The sequence below is a fragment of the Salvelinus namaycush genome, chromosome 7, assembly GCF_016432855.1.
Source record: "Salvelinus namaycush isolate Seneca chromosome 7, SaNama_1.0, whole genome shotgun sequence".
NCBI classification, from domain to species: Eukaryota; Metazoa; Chordata; class Actinopteri; order Salmoniformes; family Salmonidae; genus Salvelinus; species Salvelinus namaycush.
Genome location: NC_052313.1, coordinates 18,708,760 through 18,733,710, shown reverse-complemented (window position 1 = coordinate 18,733,710; position 24,951 = coordinate 18,708,760). Strand labels below are relative to the sequence as shown.

The 24,951-nt window shown below is 46.9% G+C and overlaps 1 protein-coding gene across 1 annotated transcript in view; it reads left to right on the top strand.

The window, feature by feature from the left end:
- LOC120051061 (titin) overlaps positions 1-24,951 on the top strand; it is a 115,062-nt gene that overhangs the window by 74,403 nt on the left and 15,708 nt on the right. Inside the window, exons 8-12 of the mRNA XM_038997681.1 lie at positions 18,239-19,095; positions 19,501-19,758; positions 22,647-22,821; positions 23,053-23,115; positions 23,921-24,210. Of these exons, the coding sequence (XP_038853609.1) occupies positions 18,239-19,095; positions 19,501-19,758; positions 22,647-22,821; positions 23,053-23,115; positions 23,921-24,210 (1,643 nt within the window). The remainder of the gene's footprint in view (positions 1-18,238; positions 19,096-19,500; positions 19,759-22,646; positions 22,822-23,052; positions 23,116-23,920; positions 24,211-24,951) is intronic.

Here is a 24,951-nt window from a genome sequence, read left to right as displayed (position 1 = left end):
GCGCAGTACATCACAGCACCAGCCACTCTATCACGGTCTTAAAGGTGCAATATGCAGAAATCGCTCTGCCATTTCCTGGTTGCAAAATTTCTAATAGCTCACCTAATTTCAATTAATGTGACAAAACAAGCAATGTATAGTGTAGATAATCATTGTACCATCTAAACCACTGTGAAATATATTTTCAGTAACCAAAAATATAGTATTTTCAACTGTTTGATGCTAGTGTACAAAACCGAAAGTTAAAGATGCAAAAATAAATCTTAAGAACGGGAAGCATCAAAATAGTGCATATAGAACAGATCTACCGTTTCTTAGACTTGCTTTCAATGCTAATGATAGATCTATAACTCACTTTTTTTTTTTTAAATGCTGCTTTAATTATACAAAACATGTTAATGAAGCAGCCCTGGGCTTGTTTCTGTTTCTATAACGGGTTCTGGAATCGGGTGATTGCTAAAACCGGTGGGCGGCTGCCTGCATGTGGAAGGAGGAAGGGAGCAGTCTGCTGTCAAAGAATAATATAATATTCCTGGCAGAGCAGCATAGCAGAGAGACTGTTCCACCTCCCCTTCTACTCACTCCCCTGACACAGCTGGCATAATCCATAATCCAGACCTGACATGATGGAATTCAAATGAAATGTCTACATTGTAGCATCCAAACCTGGGGCTGACACTGTTTGATTCACAGCAGACATGCTAGGATTATTTTTAGATTTCATAAACTGGAATAATCCAACAGTGTTTTACTCTGAGCTGTCCTGGTACCAATTTCTTCTCATTGCAAGAAATTGCTGGTTCTCGCCCTCTCACTACAGGAATGTATTCATTCTCGCCCTTGTATTTGAAAGTTGATATAATGCTGGTTAAAGGAGAAATGAGTGGACATCCTTCCCTGGATTTCTTCTCATTGCGATGTTTTCACACTTTATATATGCACCTTCTTTCTCGTCCGCTGTATTTGAATGGCGGTGGTCTTACGGTGCTGGATAAAGGAGAAATTATTGAGGAATGTCTCGTCACTTTAGAGTGAAAGGCTTGACAACCACATGCTGGCAGTACATGGCACACCAAATTGAATTCCGAATCAATCTGCTCAAAAACCTAAGCCCAAAATGCAGCCATCACTAAGATTACATATCAATTGGACATGTCATGAATACATATATCCACTCTTAAGTTTTACCCCCCCAAAATCATCCCATTTGATTGAGCGTCCGTCGTTTATACAATTTAGGGAATTTTGGGAGCTGAGCTGATCTGAGCTTGTTGGGCATTAATCAGGGATCAGTTGTGTCCAGAGTGGGAACGACTGTGAATCTGGCAGAGCCAATTGGCCACAGGCGCCACATCCATAATCAATAGCAATGGATGAGGGATCCGAGCACATCTGCTATAATAGAACTAAAATGGTGCGGCGGTTTATGGACGTATCGATCTTACCGCACAAGATTGAACAGCTATTTCACGTTGATAGATGGTTACGCGGATCTCAGGCCATTTGTTAGTAGTCTACAACACTTTAATAGGGCTCTGTTGTTGTTCCAGGACAATTATAATGGCAATCTGCACAATACATCAGGCAATAGTCAGCTTCTCATCAGGAGATAGCTATTAGATAGGTGAAAGTAATATGTCAGGGGCTAGGTGCAGCTTACGTCAGTGTTCAGAAGTAGACCCAGTAACTACTGAAGCATCAACTCAATAAACCCTTTCAGTCATAGTGAGCAATCAAAGCACATTGTCATGTTATTTTTAACACGGTACTATTTTATGAAATATGACCTATAATTAATTACAATATGAGTGAAATAGTTTTCCTTCCCAATTGTTTTTGTATTAAGTATGTTAAAAAGCAGCTTTTCTGTGTTGGAATGGGGTGGGTATACCCCAACAACAGAATGGTGTGGGCGTATATGGTCACAAAATATGCAAGTAGACTGCTGATTGGCCAGATCATCCTCTATGAGGAAATAGCAAGCATTTTTGAATGGGAGGTGAGGTGGTGAGGTGGGATTTTTGAAGTGTTTTTTTCCCCCTCCAATTTATGCTTTGGCCACAAATAAGAGTATAGGATGAGTCTTTCAAAAGTTAGGTTTTCACTGGACAGTTATCTGTCTGGTAATGTGTGCCATCGTGTCTGGAAAAGGAGGATTCTCAAACACAAAGTACACAAAGCAACGCTCCCTCCCTCTGATTTTGAGGCTGATGTGATGTAGTGCACTGATCCGAGGGAGGCAAGGAGTTCATCGTGGAAGTAGAGGATCTGTGGCTTGGACGATAACGGCCACAGCATGTGACTTTCACATTTTTGGGTTGATCAAACCCAATCTTCCCCTCCCTCCCAAGCTATTTGCAGCTGAAATGATCTGTCTAGAGGCCAGTCTATCAGCATGACACATACATTGCTGGATTAACATACTTGCATAGGCATTAGCAGCTGAAAGACCGTAGCAGACTGATAACTGATTAATTGAAAGATACCATTAACTCAAGAGCAGTGTGAGAGCAGCTCATTGGTTCGTAGCTCAGCAGATAATAATATACGAAAATGCCCCCAGTTGATTTTAGCCTCCTCCTCTCACCTCTCTCTCCCCCTCCTCCTCTCACCTCTCTCCCCTTCCTCATTTCATATATTCCTCTGGCTCTACTTGGTTGCCGTGGCAAGGATCCTGTTGCCATGGAAATGGGAGGCAGTTGCTTTTGGAGACATTGGGTAGAGGGGGCTACCAAGGAAACAATGGGTGTGTGACAGCAGGGGGAGGGGGGACTGATTGAGCTAAAAATAGAACCACTAAAGACTGTCTCGCTTTCTCTCTCTTCCGCCTCACTCCTTCTCTTTCTCTGTCTTCTGATCTCTCCATCCACACCGTTCTTCCCTTTCTCTTTCTCTCTCAGAGAAGTGAATACACTAATTTGAGCACTGACTTCTTCTTCACTTTTAGATGTAGCCTCACTGTACAACGATGCTGTGCCTCTCCTCAATTGTAAAGCTTACATTTGAAGTATTGTACCTCCTGAATAATTTACCTCTGAGTGTGTGCTTGTTTAATGGCTTGACTGATTGGCCTATTTACATATTCTGTAGGGCACCGGGTTAAATAAAGCCCCCTTTACTCTCATCAGTGTTCTTAGTTAATGGCCACATATCTAACCTATTTGCAGTATACGTAGATAGTTCACCGATGACAGTCTCCAGTGCAAGGATGTAACATTTTTGGATGGAACATTGCAGAATATGTTATTAATTTGATGCATCTGAAAAATAACTAATATTTCTTGCTGCTGTTTTTACCTCCCAATTGCTTCCATTGTTAGAGATGATTTGATTTAACTTGATTAGCTTTTATCCAAATATCCACTGCTAAATGAAGTTATGGAATGGTTTGCAACTTTCTGCTTCCTTTTTGCGTCCGTGTTGTTGTTCGTCTATCAGACACGGTGCCTTAGTAGTACTGTGGGATTATGTAAAAGAGCCTCTGTGTGTGTGTGTGTGTGTGTGTGTGTGTGTGTGTGTGTGTGTGTGTGTGTGTGTGTGTGTGTGTGTGTGTGTGTGTGTGTGTGTGTGTGTGTGTGTGTGTGTGTGTGTGTGTGTGTGTGTGTGTGTATGCGCATGCATGCGTGTGTGTACGTCCAGCCACCCAGCCAGCCGGGCCAGGCAGAGTGAGGTCATCACTGGAGAGGGGGCGCTCTGTGTCCCTGTCCTTGAGGGGCTTGGGTGTCACTCATTTGGGAATGAGCAAGGACTGCGATGTGACAGTGACAGTGGCTTCCAGCCTGCCTGTGAGTCGGCAGGGTCAACATGGCCCAAATATACACATTTTATTCCACTGTGTCTGCCTAGCACTACACTACCCTACACATCCCTACCCTACACCACCCTACCCTACCCTACACTACCCTACCCTACACTACACTACAATACACCACCCTACCCTACACAACCATACCCTACCCTACACATCTCTACCCTACACTACACTACACAACGATACCCTACCCTACACATCTCTACCCTACACTACACTACACTACACTACACTACACTACACTACACTACACTACACAGCCCTACCCTACCCTACACTTCTCTACACTACACTACACTACACTACCAGGTTCGACTCTTGATGTACACAGGTACAGGACACCACTACAAAATACACTAAGCAATTCTGACGTGATCATGAATGGTTGACAATGTTGTCTAAACACATTGAAGAATTGTGCAAAGTTTTTCCACATTGCAAATCTATGGTTTGCTTCATTCACCATACCACACATCCGTGTGTATGCGGCCACTTTTTTTATAGTAGCTACTCGGCTTGTGATTAGCATCTGAAGTGATTGTGTCTGATCTGATCTGTCTCATTGTGTTTGTCCTGGCCTTGTGTCTATTGCCAGAGCTTCATACTCTGAGCTGCAGAAGCAGACTCAACTGGAGCTTATGTAATGTGGCCCCATTAGTGCTGGGGGACTGGATGACTGGTAAAGGCGTGTGTTTCTGTGTGTTGGTGTGTGTTTCTGTGGACAATACATCTATTTTTGTTTTCCGAAGCCACAGAAGCTTCACACAGACCAGAGAGGTAAATTTGTCAGAGCCTGTTGCCCATCACATGTTTTCCCGCATTACTAAACTCTGAGCTGAACTGTATAGAAATAAAGAAAGTTGCACACTTTTGACATGCTTGGGTCAATCTAACTAATGTTACGCAGTGCCTTCTTAAGGGTTATGCTGGGCTTAACATTAAAGAATGTTCTCTGTCTTGTCCTGTCCTGGTTCACATTGACGGTTAGACAATCAGGAGATGAGAGTTTGTCTTCATGTTCACTGTAGCCCAGAGTAAACCTTCACTCTGGCTGAGACGGGTGGTAATTCATTTTGACTACTCAGCTGACACTTAAAGCTTAGAAGGGGATGTTTTGGGGCGGGAACGGCCGTGTCCTGGGGCCTGGTGTTTGACTGTGGTTCAGAACTGTCTCTACACCCCACTCACAGCCATACAGCTCCTCTTCAAAGCTCCAAGACAGTCATTTTGGCTGTCACTGTCCTTCTGTGGTACGACTGACACACGGATTACTGTCAAACCTAACCGAATGGTATGTATCAAATGTACAGTTGAAGTCGGAAGTTTACATACACTTAGGTTGGAGTCATTAAAACTTGTTTTTCAACCAATCCACACATTTCTTGTTAACAAACTATAGTTTTGGCAATTTGGTTAGGACATCTACTTTGTGCATGACACAAGCAATTTTTCCAACAATTGTTTACAGATGGATTATTTCACTTATAATTCACTGTCTCACAATTCCCAGTGGGTCAGAAGTTTACATACACTAAGTTGACTGTGCCTTTAAACAGCTTGGAAAATTCCAGAAAATGATGTCATGGCTTTAGAAGCTTCTGATAGGCTAATTGACATCATTTGAGTCAAATGGCGGTGTACCTGTGGATGTATTTCAAGGCCTACCTTCAAACTCAGTACCTCTTTGCTTGACATCATGGGAAAATCAAAAGAAATCAGCCAAGACCTCAGAAAAAGAAATTGTATACCTCCACAAGTCTGGTTCATCCTTGGGGGGAAAATTCCAAACACCTGAAGGTACCACGTTCATCTGTACAAACAATAGTACGCAAGTATAAACACCATGGGACCACGCAGCCGTCATACCGCTCAGGAAGGAGATGCATTCTGTCTCCAAGAGATGAACGTACTTTGGTGCAAAAAGTGCACTTCAATCCCAGAACAACAGCAGGACCTTGTGAAGATACTGGAGGAAAGAGGTACAAAAGTATCTATATCCACAGTAAAACGAGTCCTATATCAACATCACCTGAAAGGCCGCTCAGCAAGGAAGAAGCCACTGCGTAAAAACCGCCATAAAAAAGCCAGACTATGGTTTGCAACTGCACATGGGGACAAAGATCGTACTTTTTGGAGAAATGTCCTCTGGTCTGATGAAGGAAAAATAGAACTGTTTGGCCATAATGACCATCGTCATGTTTGGAGGAAAAATGCTTGCAAGCCGAAGAACACCATCCCAACCATGAAGCACGGGGGTGGCAGCATCATGTTGTGGGGGTGCTTTGCTGCAGGAGGGACTGGTGCACTTCACAAAATAGATGGCATCATGAGGAAGAAAAATTATGTGGATATATTGAAGCAACATCTCAAGACTTAAGGACAACAAAGTCAAGGTATTGGAGTGGCCATCACAAAGCCCTGACCTTAATCCTATAGAAAATGTGTGGGCAGAACTGAAAAAGCGTGTGCGAGCAAGGAGGCCTACAAACCTGTCTCAGTTACACCATCTCTGTCAGGAGGAATGGGCCAAAATTCCCCCAACTTATTGTGGGAAGCTTATGGAAGGCTACCCAAAACGTTTGACCCAAGTTAAACAATTTAAAGGCAATGCTACCAAATACTAATTGAGTGTATGTAAACTTCTAACCCACTGGGAATGTGATGAAAAAAATAAAAGCTGAAATAAATCATTCTCTCTACTATTATTCAGACATTTCACATTCTTAAAATCAAGTGGTGATCCTAACTGACCTAAGACAGGGATTTTTTACTAGGATTAAATGTCAGGAATTGTAAAAAACGGAGTTTAAATGTATTTGGCTAAGGTGTATGTTAACTTCTGACTTCAACTGTACATATTCAACCGGATGTGGACTGAGAATGTTTCCACTGTACTCCAGTTTCAAAATATGCCTTTAGTAATGCAGCAGAATCTGGGTGAGACTGAATCAGAATGGACCTCATGGTGATTCAGGGTTGAGAGAGAAGTCAGGTCAGAGTGTGTGCGTTCTCGTTGCTGTTAAAGTCTTGAGGGCTCGCCCGTGCAGAGTTGAGGCCAGGCAAAGGCTTCACACAGACTATGTGTTTGCGTTTTGTGTCAGAAGTTCATCTCTTCTTGAGCGTGGTTGTTCTCTCCACTGCTCAGCTCCTTTTTCTTTGCGTGACGAGATCAGGGATGACAGGCATCTACGGTGCTTTTGGGAGGCAGTGGTTTTCATATATCTGACATCCCTCTTTCATTACCGCTCTCCTTCCTACCCCCCTCTTCTCTCCAACTGTGACTGGGCTGACTGTGAGTCTGTGTTATCTTTACACACAAACAATCCCCTTCTCACACACAGACAGATACATCCACCATCTCTCTCTCTCTCTCTCTCTCTCTCAAATTCAAAATGTTTGTCTCTCACACACATCCTGCAGAGTAAGGGTAAGCACAGTGCCCACAACAACGTCATTAACACAATTAACAAAGGGGCCAGGCTCTAGACCTTGGCTCTGCTCGACAGAGGCCTCTGCCAGGGTACACTACTGGCTGTCTGGCTCAGAGACACACAGTGTGTGAGAGCTTCAGAGAGAGGTACACAGAGTGAATGTGTGAAGTGAGGTCAAATGGAGATATGTTACCAAGAAATGGATCACTTTGCTGTGAGAGTGAGAGAGATGCCCTAGCTACAAACATGCTCCCCTAAAGCGGCTGCCCCAAAACCTCCCTCTCATCTCCCTGGGGTTGTGTGATGCCTGGGGAGAAGGATGAGAGAGAGAGAGGGTGGGACTGGGGTAGAAAGAGAAAGCTTGGAGAGAAAGAAAAAAACTGAGAGGAGGGGGATATACACTCCACCACAGGGGGAGGGAGTTGTGAATTGGCAGCAGCGAATGAGGAGCCACACACTCGAGTCACATGACCAAGAGCCATGCAAAAGGCTGTCAGTGAGTGAGAGGGAGGAGGGAGGGAGAGAGCGATAGAGAAAGAGGAGCCCAGTTCACAGTGCTTCTTGGTCAATTGAGAGCGAAGAGGCACAGAGAGAGAGAGGCTACACCACACACACACACACACACGCTCGCCTTCCTCACAGGCCCTACCGCAGCCGAGACAGACCCCACCTGTGCATCCTAACCAGAAGAAACGACATAACACACAGGGGAACGAGAACAACCGGAGGACAGAGAAACGTAGCCTGAGGAGAAAAGAGAGAGAGTGAGAAAGGAGGGAAAGCATGTCTTCTCTCTCCAACCAGCCGCCTGGCTCTCCGTTCTCAGAGTACAGTGAGCTGTGTAAGGTCCCCTCCATGGCCCCCGCCACAGCCCCCCAGGCTTGGGACTGGCAGCATGGAGACATGGGGCCTCCCAGGAGCCTCGGTGGGGCCCCGGGACTCACCGACGAGGACAAGCTGTGCTTCTTCGACCCGTCAGCCGGTGTTGGCTTGGATGCGGATCTCAAGGTACCTGGCAGGGGGGGCTGTCAGGGGTTAGGCAGCGCTGGGGAGAGCCCCGAAAGCCAAGTGTCTTCTTCCACCTCCCCTCTGAGCTATGGGAACAATGGGGTCCTACCTCCCCCCGTACCTGGTTCCCCAGCTCGACGCATGGAGCTACCCTCACCCTCTAGCCCGCCCATACCAGCCCCAGCCAGCACCGGTGTGTGGAACCCTGGATTCTCAGAGTCCAGCCCCAAGACCCTTCCACCCCAGAATACTGCCAGCCCTAATTACTGCGTCATCGGTGTTGTCAATGACAACTACCTGGAGAGGGGCGACGAGGACAGTGCATCAGCACTAGGCGGCCTCCAAATGACAGAGGGATCCTCGGAGGAGAGCGAGGAGGAGGAGGAGGAAGAGGTGGAGCTTGAGCCGTGTTTCATGGGGCGTGCTGACCAGCAGCGGAAGGCCCTGCGGCGGGCCATGTCCGAATGCTCCCACCTCTCGGTACCCTCTAGCCTGGAGCTGCCCGACCATTACCCTGGAGCTGGGCTGGACGAGCTAACAACGCCCATGGGCGGCCCGCGCCTCTCCTGCCACTCCACCTTGAAGCGTTCACTGACTGTTTCGGACGACCAGCTGCCCCCCACTCTGTTTGCTGCAGGCGCCACCCGCTCCGACCTGAGGCAGGACCAGGAGCCCACCCTACACTTCTCACCCTTCCCCCCAATGAGAGACTGTGGGGGCAGCTCTCCTCTCTCACCTCTAGAGGGCATCGTGGAGGGGCCCGGGGCAGACAAGAACCAGGACGTGCTGCTGCCTGTACCCCTCAGCAGCCAGGCCATCAGCGGGATGGGCACCGGCCTGGGCATGGACACAAACCCAGGAACCGGCTTTGGCACGGGTATGGGTACCAACATCTGCACAGGTATGGGTACCAACCTTGGCACTGACGTTGGAGCAGACGTGGCTACCAACTCAGGCACCAGCTTTGGCACGGGTATGGGTAGCAACCCAGACACCAGCTTTGGAGCAGGCATGGGCACCGGCTTTGGAGCAGGTATGAGTACCAACTCGGGCACTGGATTTGGAGCAGGTATGGACACCGGCTTTGGCGTGGGTATAGGCACCAACCTTGGCGAAGGCATGGTTACTACCAATCCTTTCACCAGAATGGAGGGTAGGTAATGGTGATGCTATCTGGCTGCTACTAGCGCTGCCCTCTGGCAATGGCCTCCTCAAATGGCCTGCAGACTGCAGACAGCCCAGATTGTGTGTAGGGGGAAGATGTGCCATCACACTGTCTGATTTACAACTGAGCTGCTTCCACCAGTCTGAGGTGCCAGTCAAGTAGTGTGAATAGAAAGGGAAGGTGGAGGGAGAGAGAGAGAGGGGGAGAGTTTCTGAAGGATGGTATAGTGATTGATGGCATAGTACAGTATATGCCCAGTGCAGCCTTGTGTGTGTTTTGCTTGCAGGTGTATGTGCAGCAGGAGTGTTCTTGTCACTTTGCATGTGATTCGCTAAGCGTGTTGCATGTGGATGTACTATATCTAGGTGACCGTCAGCGGACTGGGAATGTGGGACTGGGTCATGCTGCCGACACAGCTCATTACCACAGACCAGAGTCCAGAGCTAGACTTGGCCTCTCTCGCTCTCTCTGGCCACCGACACAGTCATTAGTCCCCTGGGAGGAGTGGGGGAGCGGCAGAGCCAAGATGGCCTCGGTCACATCCGATAACTCCTGCCCCTTAGCCGAACGGGGGTCACTGGAGATGGAAACCCAGCACCAAAATCCGTCTGTTTCTTCACTCGTCGCTTTTAATGACCGCCGCTCCCTCTCTCTCTCTGTCGCTAAAGTGTGCCAGCAATCTGCCTCGTGGACGATGGAGCATTAAAGGGCCAGCGTCCCGGAGAGCTCAGAATGAGAGTGTGTGAACTGTTCAGAGGGAGTGTGCGTGTGCGACTGTGTGTGAGTGTGCACTGGCTTGACAAGGTCATTCAAAGGCAGTTTGCACGTGTAAAGAGTGTTCATGTGGAGCGTGCACATGAATGAATCCACACACACGTCGGCCGGCTGTTCAGGCATTCGCCTTGGCTCCCCAACTGGGGTGTGGGAAAAATCGATAAGCAGATTTGCCCTCTCTGGCTCCAGAGGGGAAAGAGAGATACACAGAGTCATATAGAGAGAGAAAAAAGAGTTTGTCCCAGTATAAGAATCTGCCTGAATGTATTTTTACTGGCTCCCTCAGTTCCATCCATCCCCCTCTTTCTCTTTCTCTCTCTCTCTCCCATTTGGAGAGAGGGATTAGGAGACGATACTGGAGGAGAGATGCAGCGTGGAGAGACAAAGGAACTTGTACTCAAACAGGCTTTGAATCATTTGAGTGTCTTTCTTCATGGTTTGGAGTCATAGTGGGATGTTTCTCCCCAGAACGAAACAGATCATTGTCCCTCAATGTCGCTCTCCTTATCTCCTACCAAGCAGAAGTATGAATGTGGCCCGTAATGAGTGCTCTGTAGTAAAGACTCTGGGCTTCGTTGGGCTGTTTCTATACACGCTTCTGTTTGTGTTTCTTCTTGTGTGCACAAATGTGTGGTACTGTGTGTGTGAGTGTTTTTCTTTGCGTCCGTTTGTCTCAGATTAATTTTGCCTTACGTCAATACAATTTAAAAAATAATTACCCATGTTTGTGTTTGACCTCAACATCCATAAAAATACCAGGGAAAAAAGTTTGTTTCAATTATTAACACACTTGCAATTTGGGCAAGCTTTTTAAACAGGCCTAGAGTTAAATGCGTAAAGGTGATTCGTATGCATGAATCATTTTCTTCTTATGCTATTACGCTTAAAATATTTTGACACGCACACATTCAAACGTTTGTCTCAGCATACCTATGTGGCTCTCTCTTTGTGCGCATGTGAGTAAGTGATCGATGTGGGGAAGCTTGTGCGTAAGAAGCCTGTTACCCAGGGGGACAGAGCGCTGTAGAACCCTCCAGATCTCATCAGCACAGCTCAAGTGTTTTTTTGTTCCTCTCCGTGCTTAAGTCGGATACACTCTACTGTATATGATCATGCAGTTACCAAGGACACAATGCACTACTGTCTGAAAGGGGGAGTGGAGGAAGGTTCAGGTCTGGATGTGATGGATACTTTAGGCTCATATATTTGCAACACTTTCCTGACCTCCGTCATATACAGAGTAGATTAGATAAATCCCTCTGCAATTACCTGTCTTGCAGTCAAGGCTGCGGTGCAGTGATAGCGCTGTGTGTGTGTGTGTGTGTCAGAGAGAGAAATAAATCCAATCCAGAGAGGACCCAGTAAGTGTTTCCATGGTCAATGTGGATCGTCCTTGTGTGTATATGTCAGGTGTCATGCCAGTATACAGTAGGTAATACCTAAGTCCTTCCAAAAGCTGCCTGTCCAACCTGACACCATATGGAATAACTTTGATTAATAGCGTGGGTTTGTCGTTTATTTCTGCCTTTGAAGTTGCCTTGTTGGATACAAGCCTTTGTGGTGACTAGATCCGCACCTGAGCCACACACCAAGTGAGCAGCTTAACATGAACAAAAAAAGGCTCAGTTTTCTGACAGCTAAATGCAGTGAAACGCAATGTCATCCACTCTCACTAAATCACTCCAAACATTCTATAGACGGCCAGCAGCTTCTTTGATGTGTGGAGAATAGTCACCAAGGAGGATCGTTCCTTTGGAAGGCACAAATATGTTGTCAAGGATGCTGCCTCTTAGCGGCTTCCGGGTGAGGCTGGAGGTAATGACTGTCTTTTAATAAGGCCACGTTCGCCTCAAGGATTGATCTTGTCATCTGAGGAACCAGAGGGAAATAGTCAGGTTATGCCTGTTTAAAGTAACTGACCAGTGTTTCCAGATTTCTATGAAATATGACTTATAATTCATTACAATATGAGTGAAATCATTTTCCTTCCAAAGAAATTGTAATTATGTATGTTAAAAAGCAGCTTTTTGTGTGTGTTGGTGTGGGCGTACACCAACAACAGAAAGGTGTGGGCAAATACAGGTCATTAAAAATATTCATGTGACTAGACTGCTGATTGGCCAGCTTGCCAGCTCATCCTCTTCTGAAGGATAACATCATCCTCTGAGGAAATGGCATTTTTTAAACCTCTGTTTGAGATACAAGTTTGTGGTGTTTTTGAAGTGTTTTTTTTCTTCTCCAATTTATGCTTTGGCCACAAATGCAAGTATAGGATAAGTCAACAACATTATTTGGTTATGAGTTAATAGAATATTAACTTTTAAAATGAGAATTTTCACTGGACAGTTACTTTAAACTTCTTCGGAAGGAGTTTCATTGGTAGTTTTGAGTGTTAGTTGGAGCAGTGAGGGTTTTTCCTTATCTGATGCGACTCTGAAAATGTAAGAAGCGATCCGATGGTCTCAACATCCATGTGGAGAAGGTGTCTTATCGCTGTCATGTTTTTCTATCACCTCCCATAAAAAAACTCTTCATTAAAAAGACCAGAAAAGTGGTTTAAAGGCTGTTTAGCCACCTTAATAGAGCTTGAATTGTGTCTATGCTAATGTATGGTCTAATGAACTGATCCAGCATAGAAAAGACAGAGTTGTCTCCCACTGTGTTAGTTGGCTAACTGAAACAAGAGATGAGGGTGCCAGACGGCTGTCTGTGAGATTTATTGGGATAGATATAATGTCTTCCTTCCCAATGATATCAGCGTCATAGGCCCTAAGAGTGATGAATGCTTCTAATCAGATGCTCTATTCATGATGTATTAATGCCCTTCTACTGGAGGGTTCAAAATGGCTGCTTGTTTACATTTAGCCCAGCTGCTCAGTGGTGGGGAGACTGAGACACAAAGCTGGCTGTTGAGGTTGTTTGAGTATGTTGGCTTCAGCGGCTTTATAGGTCCCAGCGCTCTCGGAGTCCTGCATATCACCTTTGTTGGTATTCACCGGCTAATCCATAATTACCTTGTGAATGTAGCTTGAAAATCCACCGTGCTAAAGCTTCTCACAGGCTTTCTCAGGCTGGGAAGGAGAGAAGAGTGGGAGCACAGTTGATGAGGTTGTTTTGAGGGTGGCTCGTCATACTGCTTCATAAATCAACCAAATACTGGCTTTGGGTTCAGTAGAAGTCTATTGGATCTCCAATGTCTTAGCTAATTAAGATATCCAGTTTATATATGATTTATTAAGACAAGTCTGTTAAAGCTGTGGACTACAGAGACGAAGCCTCATGTTGTTGTGCCTTGTCTCCTTCCATTCCCTTTGTCTTGTCGTGTAGCCTGACTGGATTTGGGTAAGCACCTTGTTTTGTGCCTTCATTATATTAGTCCACCTATTGGGTTCTCTGGTTTTCCTCTGTTCTCCTCCCTTGTGAAGTTTGTGGAGCACTGTACACAGTTATGTATGGCGTCTACGTTAACAATGTTCCCCCCATCCACGATCCCCCACTTCAGGCAGCCCTTTGGCCCTCTCTAATCTCTCATTTGGGTGCTTAGACAAAACACTTGAAAATGTATTATACAAAGGTAGGGATTTAGGTCTGAAGTCATTGAAGCAGGGTCAGTGGTAAACGGGTATCCTGCTTCCTCTGGGGTTTACTATGACTGATTATGCTGATGTTAGGGAGGCGTTGTTAGCGGAATCGCTAACACTGCTAAAGAGCATTTTCACCATTTGTCATTACAGTGTAGCTAATAGACTTTTAAGCTAATGGGAGGATACAGGATTCCTCAGTTTCTAGATATTAAGGGTTGAATAGTGATAGCTCTATGGTATTTGTCCCTTGTTTTGAATAGGCTCCCACAGGCTGTACAGTCACTACTTTCAGTGGACTTCTCCCAGCAATATTATCCAAAGGTCAAATAATGCAGATGTTTAATAGCGGGGGAATATGAAAGTCAACGATATCTAATTCTCATTTTGGGTTGTTTATACTAGTGGATTAACAGTTGAACTGGGTTGATGCTGACACACTGCGCAGCTGAGATATTATGCATTGGTGTATTACTCCACAAACCTCTGGAACAATATTGATTTAGTTGGTTATTTAGCCAGGAAGATACCTCTCTATTTAAAAAAGGACTGAGCTATTTGCACTTAGCCAATGAGCATTTTCTATTTTGCGATTTTGTGGTGTAGTGGTTTCATTAGGCCATCCTCTTGTCCAGCTCTTTAATGTGATAATCCCTGTAGCTCCGTATCATTATATCAATATAGTAAAAATAAACAGAATAATGACTATTGACATTCCTTATAACTGGACTGAAAGCCGGGGGCACCATCAGTCTAGTCATTGTCATAGCTTTATCAATCAATCCATTGACATTTACACTATATATACACAAAAGTATATGGACACCACTTGTAATTACTGGATTCGGCTATTTCAGCCACACCCATTGCTGATAGGTGTATACAATCGAACACGCAGCCATGCAATCTCCATAGACAAACATTGGCAGTAGAATGGCCTTACTGAAGAGCTCAGTGACTTTCAACGTGGCACCGTCATAGGATGCCACCTTTCCAACAAGTCAGTAAGTCAAATTTCTGCCCTGCTAGAGCTACCCTGGTCAACTGTAAGTGCTGTTATTGGAAACCTCTAGGAGCAACAATGGCTCAACCGCGTACTGGTAGGCCACACAAGCTCACAGAATGGGACCGCCGAGTGCTGAAGCGTGCAACGCATAAAAATTGTCTGTCCTCGGTTGCAACACTCACTACTGAGTTCCAAACTGCCTCTGGAAGCAACGTCAGCACAATAACTGTTCGTCGGGAGCTTCATGAAATGGGTTTCCATGGCCGAGCAGCCGCACACAAGTCTAAGATCACCATGCGCAATGCCAAGTGTCGGCTGGAGTGGTGTAAAGCTCGCCGCCATTGACCAACTAATCTGGGTTTGGTGGATGGCAGGAGAACGCTACTTGCCCGAATGCCAACTGTAAAGTTTGGTGGAGGAGTAATAATTGTCTGGGGCTGTTCTTCATAGTTTGGGCTAGGCCCCTTAGTTCGAGTGAAGGGATATCTTAACGCTACAGCATACAATGACATTCTAGACGATTCTGTGCTTCCAACTTTGTGGCAACAGTTTGGGGAAGCCTTTCCTGTTTCAGCATGACAATGACCCCATGCACAAAGCGAGGTCCATACAGAAATGGTTTGTCGAGATTGGTGTTGAAGAACTTGATTGGCCTACACATAGCCCTGACCTCAACCCCATCGAACACCTTTGGGATGAATAGGAACGCCGACTGCGAGCCAGGCCTAATCGCCCAAAATCAGTGTCCTCACTAATACTCTTGTGGCTGAATGGAAGCAAGTCCCTGCAGCAATGTTCCAACATCTAGTGGAAAGCCTAACCAGAAGAGTGGAGGCTGTTATAGCAGCAAAGGGGGGACCAACTCCATATTAATGCCCATGATTTTGGAATGAGATGTTCGACAAGCAGGTGTCCACATACTTTTGGTCCTTTCCATGTCACCAGTCAGTTACTACTGTGGGTCTGAGCATCATTCCTACATTGTGAGCCTGAGGCGTTGTGGGAACATTAGGGTTAAGGGCCTGAGGCCCTCTGGTGTGGAGCGGGCCAGTACCCCAGATGGCCTGCCCTCTAATGAGGCACCCAGGAGTGAGAGAGGAGGTGAAGGATGAGCTGCCTCTGGAGAAGGGGCGGCGCTGCCAGCTAGAGGGATGGGAGGGGGCAGAGCTTCAGGGATATGTCCGGGAGAAAAGACTGAATTAGGTGGGGTTTTGTGTTTCACATACTGCACTTTGCTAGAAAACTGTGTCACTATTGTCCTCTTGATTATTATTATTATTATACTCAGTGAAAGTATCAAGGCCGCAGAGCTTGTATCAATCAGCAGATGCGACTAGGCTAATAGGCTGCCTCTCATCTCTAGCTCGGGGTGCCTGTGCTATGGTGAATTAGCTGTGTCCACCCCTCAGGGTGCCATGGCTGTGTGTCCAACCCACAGCTGCTCAGTGTCTAATGCGGCAGGACAGGCAGGCTGGCCTTCCACACTCACAGCCATATTTTACTAGACAACCATACTTTACTAGGCAAGCAAAGCACCATAACACATTTGCGGTGACCAAAGGGTCTTTATAAACTACTGCCACTTTTTGTCTGTGGAGTCTGTTCTGGCCTTACTCAGAACACTTCAATATACAGTAGGGTTGGTAGAATGAGTTCAAAGCGACACTATGTCGTAATGCAATATGTATTCCAAATGAAATGGAAGTAGTTTGTGTGTTTATCTTGTGTGCCGGTGTATGTGTATCTGCGTAGGTATGTTGGTGTATGCATACATGTCTCTGGAATGCAAAAGAGATTGTATGTGCATTTGTCTGCCTGACTGTCGATCTGTCTGCCTGACTGAATGTTGGTCTGTCTGCCTGACTGTCGGTATGTCTGCCTGACTGTCGGTCTGTCTGCCTGACTGACTGGTCTGCCTGACTGTCTGACTGAATGTCGATCTGACTGCCTGACTGATTGTCGGTCTGCCTGACTGATTGTCGGTCTGCCTGACTGACTGTCGGTATGTCTGCCTGACTGTCGGTCTGTCTGCCTGACTGACTGGTCTGCCTGACTGTCGATCTGTCTGTCTGCCTGACTGACTGTCGGTCTGCCTGACTGATTGTCGGTCAGTCTGTCTGCCTGACTAATTGTCGGTCAGTCTGTCTGCCTGACTGATTGTCGGTCAGTCTGTCTGCCTGACTGATTGTCGGTCGGTCTGCCTGACTGATTGTCGGTCGGTCTGCCTGACTGATTGTCGGTCTGTCTGCCTGACTGACTGTCGGTCTGTTTGCCTGACTGTCGGTCTGTCTGCCTGACTGTCGGTCTGTCTGCCTGACTGTCGGTCTGTCTGCCTGACTGATTGTCGGTCTGCCTGACAGACTGTCGGTGTGTCTGCCTGACTGATTGTCGGTCTGCCTGACAGACTGTCGGTCTGTCTGCCTGACTGACTTTCGGTCTGTCTGCCGGACTGATTGCCGGTCTGTCTGCCTGACTGTCGGTCTGCCTGACTGACTCTCGGTCTGTCTGCCGACTGTCGGTCTGTCTGCCTGACTGACTGTCGGTCTGTCTGCCTGACTGACTGACTGACTGTCGGTCTGTCTGCCTGACTGACGGTCGGTCTGTCTGCCTGACTGACTGTCGGTCGGTCTGTCTGCCTGACTGACTGTCGGTCGGTCTGTCTGCCTGACTGACTGTCGGTCTGTCTGCCTGACTGACTGTCGGTCTGTCTGCCTGACTGACGGTCGGTCTGTCTGCCTGACTGACTGTCGGTCGGTCTGTCTGCCTGACTGACTGTCGGTCGGTCGGTCTGCCTGACTGACTGTCGGTCTGTCTGCCTGACTGACTCTCGGTCTATCTGCCTGACTGACTGTCGGTCTGCCTGACTGACTGTCGGTCTGTCTGCCTGACTGACTCTCGGTCTGTCTGCCTGACTGACTCTCGGTCTGTCTGCCTGACTGACTCTCGGTCTGTCTGCCTGACTGTCGGTCTGTCTGACTGACTCTGTCTGACTGTCGGTCTGTCTGCCTGATTGTCGGTCTGTGTGGACGGTGTTGAGAGATGGTCATGGTCATTGGTTATGGTTTTTCCTCAGCTCTGCTGGTTGGTTGATTGCCAGGGTCAATGGCCATCTCTAAATCAGGCTTCGCCCACAGGATAATTCCACTCCAGCCTCCCTGTGTGTCCCCAAATGTAATCAGCCTGAGCTACTGTTGATTCATTCCATTTTCAAAGGTGATTCACTTGTTCAAACTTCAGCAGAGATTGATCTTTGCATGCATTTGAGCATGACCTTGGGACTATAGGATATTGTGTGTGTGTGTATAGTGGTTAATCACTTCAAATGACATTAATGTCATCCGGTTTGGTCACTGCCCTGTCTGTGGTGGTACTTGAGGTCAGCAAGGCATTTGGTTCTTTATATTGATGATGTCATTCCCATGATTGGTATGGTTCTAAAATATGTTTCTCTCTCTCTCACAGTCAAATCAGAGAAGATGGACAAACCAGAGAAAGAGGAGACGATGGACCACTTTGAGAAGTTGGACCAATTTGACATGTTGGATAAGCTAGATAAAGTGGAGAAGAAGGATTCGACTGGGAAGACTGAGGCGTCAGTGAAGGTGGCGTATGCAGGACCACTGGACAAAGGAGAGAAGATGGATAAAATGGACAAGGCAGAGAAAACGGAAAAGCTGGAGCTGGCAGAAAAGGTAGACAAAGAAGAAAACCGGGAGAAGGTGGATAAAATGGATAAGGGTGACAACATAGACAAGGTAGAGAAGGCGGACAAAGTAGAGAAGATGGACAAGGTTGAAAAGCCTGAGGAGACAGAACAGAATATTGAAAAAGTGGAGAAGACCCCAGAGAAACCGGAGACAGCGGTGAAGATGGACACATTTGACAAGATGGAAACACAGCCTGACAAGATGGAAACACAGCCTGACAAGATGGAAACACAGCCTGACAAGGAGAAGACAGACCATGTTGGAAAGGTAACAGTAACAGCTGAGAAAGAAACAGAAAACGTTGAGAAGCCCAAAGACAATGTTGAGAAGCCCACAGAAAAAATTGAGAAGCCCACAGACAACGTTGAGAAGCCCACAGACAACGTGGAAAAGGAGGATAAGAAGCCAGAGAAAACAGAGCTGGCTGAGAAATTAAACAAGCAGGTTAAGGTGGAGAAATCTGAGAAAAAAGAGCTGAAAAGTCCTGAGAAAAAGACGGACAAGAAATCAGAGACTGCTGATAAGGCCAAAAAACCTGCAAGTAAACCCTCGACCAATGGGAGCAGTGCCGCACCAAGCAAGGACCTGCCCAGTCCAGACAAGAAGACCAAGGTAGGCCACAGTCTAGATTTAAAGAGGAACATTATCAAATCATACATCACTCATGCTGCTAACGCTTTTCCTACTGCGACTTTTAAATCCACGAATAGTTGTGATATAGGACTATTGAAGTTAATTGAATGAAGTAATATGTCATAATCAACCATATGAAGAACAATGAAAGGATGCTGGTCTTCGTTGTTATAGTGCTGATTTGAACTTGATGTAACTTAATAAGAGTTGTTGTTTTTGTCAAGCTGGCTGTTCCATTTGTTGGTATTCTGTTGATTATGATTAAGGCTGCTCCTGCTGCTTCCGCCTGCTGCTGCTGCTACTATCTTGTGTTTTCTTGTTTTCTTTCTCGCCTTTGTTCTTTGTTTTGCTCTTCATTTGTCTGGTGTGCCGTCCATCTCGCAGCCTGTCGCCGGGGCAACCAAACTGAGCGCCGCTAAGCCGCGGCCGAGCTCGGCAGCATCCGCTGGTGCTGCCGCCCCCAAACGCCCCACCCCTTCCTCCACCTCCACCACCACCTCAGCCACCCTCCTCAACAAAAAAACGCCCGTGCCCAAGGCCCCTACCCCCACTGCTGGCCCCAAGCGGCCTTCGTCCACAGTCAGCCGGCCCACATCCGCAGCCACCGCCTCCACCACTGCGCCACGTGAGGTCAAGCCCAAGGTGAGTGGCCCTGCCCTGCTTTAGGGACAGCCGCAGTCCCCTCCACCTCCATAGCCACCCCTGTGTGGTGTCTCTCTGTGTAGGGGGAAGTACCTACCACCTTCTTCTTCTCTCATAGCATTTCTTTCAACCTCCTATTCATCATCTTGCTGATCAGAAGAAGGAGCAGGTTCAGTTCTGTTTAGCATAAGTGTTAGTTCAGCTACTATGTTAATTTCCACAGGAGGTATAGACAAAGGCTCTGTCTGACTGCAGTGGTGCTGCTCGGAGCCTAATCTGCCTGTAATGTATCCACCTTCTAAACTTGTCTCCTAGTAAGCCCTTGTGTCCCTGGTGCTGAGTGGCTGTCCACAGGATTACTCAGTGCAGGGTTCATAGAGGGAAGGTCGGGCTGGAGGGTAGGGGGCCAGAGGAGGTGCAGCCAGCATTCATCATTCCTCCCTTGGCATTTACTAGAGAGACCCAGGGCCAACCATCAGCCGCTCAAGGCTTCCCTCACCACACCTAAGTCTCTCACCTTCAGCCGTCAGCGCAGCAGATACACACTACAATGTACGTGATGTACAGCCACTTCTCTAACCTGCGGGTGTATTTGCCTTTAATTACATATTAAGTAGCCTTGCACGGGTCTTGGAGCCCATCTCCTGTTTCTGTAGCGTAAGGCAGCTTGATGTGCAAGTACACCCCCTGGACAGGACACTAGTCTATCTCCTGTTTCTGTAGCGTAAGGCGGCTTGATGTGCAAGTACGCCCCCTGGACAGGACACTAGTCTATCTCCTGTTTCTGTAGCGTAAGGCGGCTTGATGTGCAAGTACACCCCCTGGACAGGACACTAGTCTATCTCCTGTTTCTGTAGCGTAAGGCAGCTTGATGTGCAAGTACACCCCCTGGACAGGACACTAGTCTATCTCCTGTTTCTGTAGCGTAAGGCAGCTTGATGTGCAAGTACACCCCCTGGACAGGACACTAGTCTATCTCCTGTTTCTGTAGCGTAAGGCAGCTTGATGTGCAAGTACACCCCCTGGACAGGACACTCGTCAATGGCAGAGCCTTCCCCCAAATCTATCTTAGTGCTAACCAGTGATGGATCAGGTCCCATTTTTACAGTCCGGCCCAGGATGGCACTCCCAACCTTCCAATCTCAGGGCTGACATTCTAACCAATAACTAACTACATATTACACTGCTGTTTAATATTGGAGTACAGTAATACAGTCTAGGTCAAAAGAGCGGGCGACTCGAGAGATTGTAAGACACATTTGAATGAGAGAGGGAATGAATGAGGAGACGGAGCGGAAATCGAAGCTGTTTTCCATGCAAAGCCTCCCTCGGGCGGTGTATCTGCATGGGGAAATCAGACACACAGCGCATTGGCATTTATATCCCTGGTTCCTAGTGCAATCCTTACATCAGCGCCAAGGCAACACACACCATGTTGAGACCTATCAACAGTGTACCTCCTTGAGGATTCTGGCGCGCGCTCGTTGCTGCCTTCAAGTTCCGATGCAACACATTCCAGATGCTTCCTTGACAAGATTGTCTGGAGCCTTTTGATAATACTAATCTGAACTGTGCACTCTGAGGTTATATATGGTGTTGACTCAGAGCCAGATCTTGCCATACACTGTATATAAGTGGGCCTGTGCAGTAACAGTAGTTGACTTTGGTTAGTTCAATTAATCAGGTGTGTTACTGGTTGGTTGGAACAAAGGTCTGGACTAACACCAGCCCCGTATGTATGATAATGGCCACCCCTGTTGTACACTGAGTGTACAAAACATTAAGAACACCTGTTCTTTCCATGACAGACTGACCAGGATGAAACCAGGTGACAGCTGTGATCCCTTATTGATGTCACTTGTTAAATCCACTTCAGTCAGTTTAGATGAAGGCAAGGTAACAGGTGAAATAAGTATTTTTAAGCCTTGAGCCAATTGAGACATGGGTGATTCAGAGGGTGAATGGGCAACACAAAATGCCTTTGACCGGGGTATGGTAGTAGGTGCCAGGCACACCGGTTTGTGTCAAGAACTGTAACGCTGCTGGGTTTTGCACGCTCAACAGTTTCCCGTGTGTACCATGAGTGGTCCACCACCCAAAGGACATCCAACCAACTTGACACAACTATGGGAAGCATTGGCGTCAACATGGGCCAGCATACCTGTGGAACACTTTCAACACTTTCTGGAGTCCATGCCCCAATGAATTGAAGCTGTTCTGAGGGCAAAAGAGGGGATGCAACTCAATATTAGGAAGGTGTTCCTATTGTGATGTATACTCAGTGTATGTGATGGCCCATAGTTGTTAGCGTGAACTTGGAGTTCCATACACGCTCCAGGCAGGAATTATCTGCCATTGCCCTCTAGTGGTTGCCTGTTTTACTACAGGCCGCTTTTTTGGCTAAAACAACACATGAGGGGTGAGGCAATCTAGCGTGCCCACTCTGTTGTGAAAATGCCCTATAGAGCAGTGCATTGAGGGAATGCTCTTAGACACCATGGAGCCTGGCCCTTGAATGTCCTGCTTGGATATGATTGCAGAGGATTCAGTACAGGCTAGCCAGATGGCAATGAGAGAGATATCATGATAGCAATTACTTTATGAGGATTTGCTGATGTTTTTGTTGTACATTGAATACTAGATAGGCAAGTGGTTTTATAAATATAACATTATCCAATGTTCCTTTTTTTAAGGAATGTAACATTATGCAACAAAGAGGTTCTTTGCCACAGCTTCAGTTTATGAGAGTACTATGGTGTACATTCAACCTTTTATTTGTTATTAAACTCCATTACTCCATTATTTGTAACTGAATAGTGTAGCTCCATCCTTCTTTCCCTTCTGTATCTGTTTACCAAACGTCTCCCATTCCCTGTCTCTCCCTCCAGACGACCACAGAGAGGCGTCCTCTAGTGCCAAAGGCCACCGCCGCCTCCACGGCTCGAACTGCTGCCCCCAAAAACGGCACTGCCACCACGGCAACCAGTAAACCAGCCACGGCGACCCGCACGCCCCTCGCATCCCGCACTGCCGGCAGCGCACCCGCAACCAGACGCCCTCTGGGTGAGTCGCTATGCTACACACTTACACATTTTTGAACACGCGTACACACAAACACACACACACCGTGACCTATTGTTTTGGTGATTCAAAGTGTCTGACGTCTAGCCAGCAGGGTACCAAACTGTTTCTGCATTCCACAACGTGACTTCACTGCTTTGCCAAACAAACTTTGACAAGACAATAACAGGGAGCAACAGGTTGAACTCTGATCTCTTCTGTTCTGCCTCTCAGCATCAAAGACTGACAGCAAGCCAGGAGAGGACAAGAAGCCCAGCACTCTGAAGTCAACAACAGGTACAGAAACACTCCTCCTCTCTTCTCTTCGTCTCCACCCCCCCCCTCCTTCTCTCTGCTCTCCTCCTTTGAACGGCAGCGCTAGTCCTTCAGCCAGACAGCCACAGCACTGTAACACCAGTTGAGGGATTGGGGGCAGCTGTTGCACAAAGAGAGACAGAAAATGAAGAGTGACAGTGTCATGCAGGAACACACAGATGAAGCATGTAGACCGTGACAAAGAGGTGGTGAAGTCGTCGAGAGAGAGAAAAGCAGCAGAGTGTAAAAACCTCAACACAGCACACTCTGAGGATTACACTCCCCTACTGTTGACATGAGCTGCTGACACTGGCACTACATCTCAACGTTACATAACCAGCAACGCAGGCAGAAGCCGCTACTATACGCATAGAGAGGGGATGATTTTCTGATCCGAGCATGTCTTTCTGCTCAGAAATAAGACTCTTTCAGGACGGATTGGATGGATCTAAGACTTAAGTCTCGGCAGGGTACATTTAGTTCATCATGTGATGTCCGTTAGACATTTGGGAAGTGGGATAATAAACGTTGCAGTGCATACTGGGGTTTATGTTGCTACAAGAGCAGAAAGGATACCTGCCTGATGTATTTTCCCAAAAAGGTTTTTCAAATTGTTGCTAACAGCATATTAATCATTACCTGATCTTAATCACAGAATAGTAAGAGTAGCGAAGAGAGCAGGTCTATATCATTTCTCTGAACTGAGTTGAAGTATTTTTGCATCTAAACGGCTTCATTACCTGGTTGTTTATTGTCCTCTTTTCTCCTCCTCCTCCCTCCGTTCTAGCAGACTCCACCCGGCCCCGGACCAGCACCACCCGCAGCTCTATAGCTAGCACCACCAGCGCCACCCCCCGTGTTCGCCCCTCCACCACCAAACCTGCCCCCTCCTCCTCCACAGTATCAGAGAAGAAGCCGTCTGTGCCCCGCGTCCCCCGTCCCACCTCCACCACGGGCAGTGCCAACGCCACGCGCACCACCTCCCGCCCAGGCACAGCCCCCGCACCAGACATTCGCAATGTGCGCTCCAAGATCGGCTCCACGGACAACATGAAGTACCAGCCCGGAGGGGGGAAGGTAAGGGGTCGTGCATCAGTGATAGATGAGGATACCCGCATAATTTATGCGGCTACGCGCTTTAATATTTCCAAGGCTTATTGGTCAGGTTGTGTTTTATACATTAGTTCTTATATTAATAAAATAGATATTGTTTCACAGATGGGCTTGTTTTACAGACAATGTCATTATGATATTGTGTAGGGCTCTGTAGTGATAGTGTTCACAGTCTAATGCAGGGGTGTCAAACATACGGCCCGGGGGTCCTATCCGGTCCTTGGGTGGTTTGAGTAAAAATAAATTAACAGAACAAATCATTTTTTGGGGGGAATGAACTTGATATACTTTAAAATGACTAAATATACTTTAAAATGGCTAAAATGTAATGGAAACTGTGTGGAAATGAGAATGGACCTACATTCATACAGTTTCTTGACTGTAACCAGCTCACTAATAATCACCGAAATGACTGCCAGGGAGCATCGGAAAATCAAAAACGATGGATAGAGGACTATTTTTTGCAAATTCTGGCGGCAAGGAAATACAACCAATTTTCAGTGCGGCCCTCCAGATCTCATTGAAGACTGAATGCTGCCCACGGAGCAACATTTGTTTGACATCCCTGGTCTAATAATGGCTTTGCCTCCCTCAGACAGGTTATGTTCAGTAGGTGAAGCCCCAGCTAACACGGTATTTTCACATAGTGCACTTCTCCTAATGCCACATCCTGTAGCAGAGCTTTCCCTGTTAACAACCCCTCCT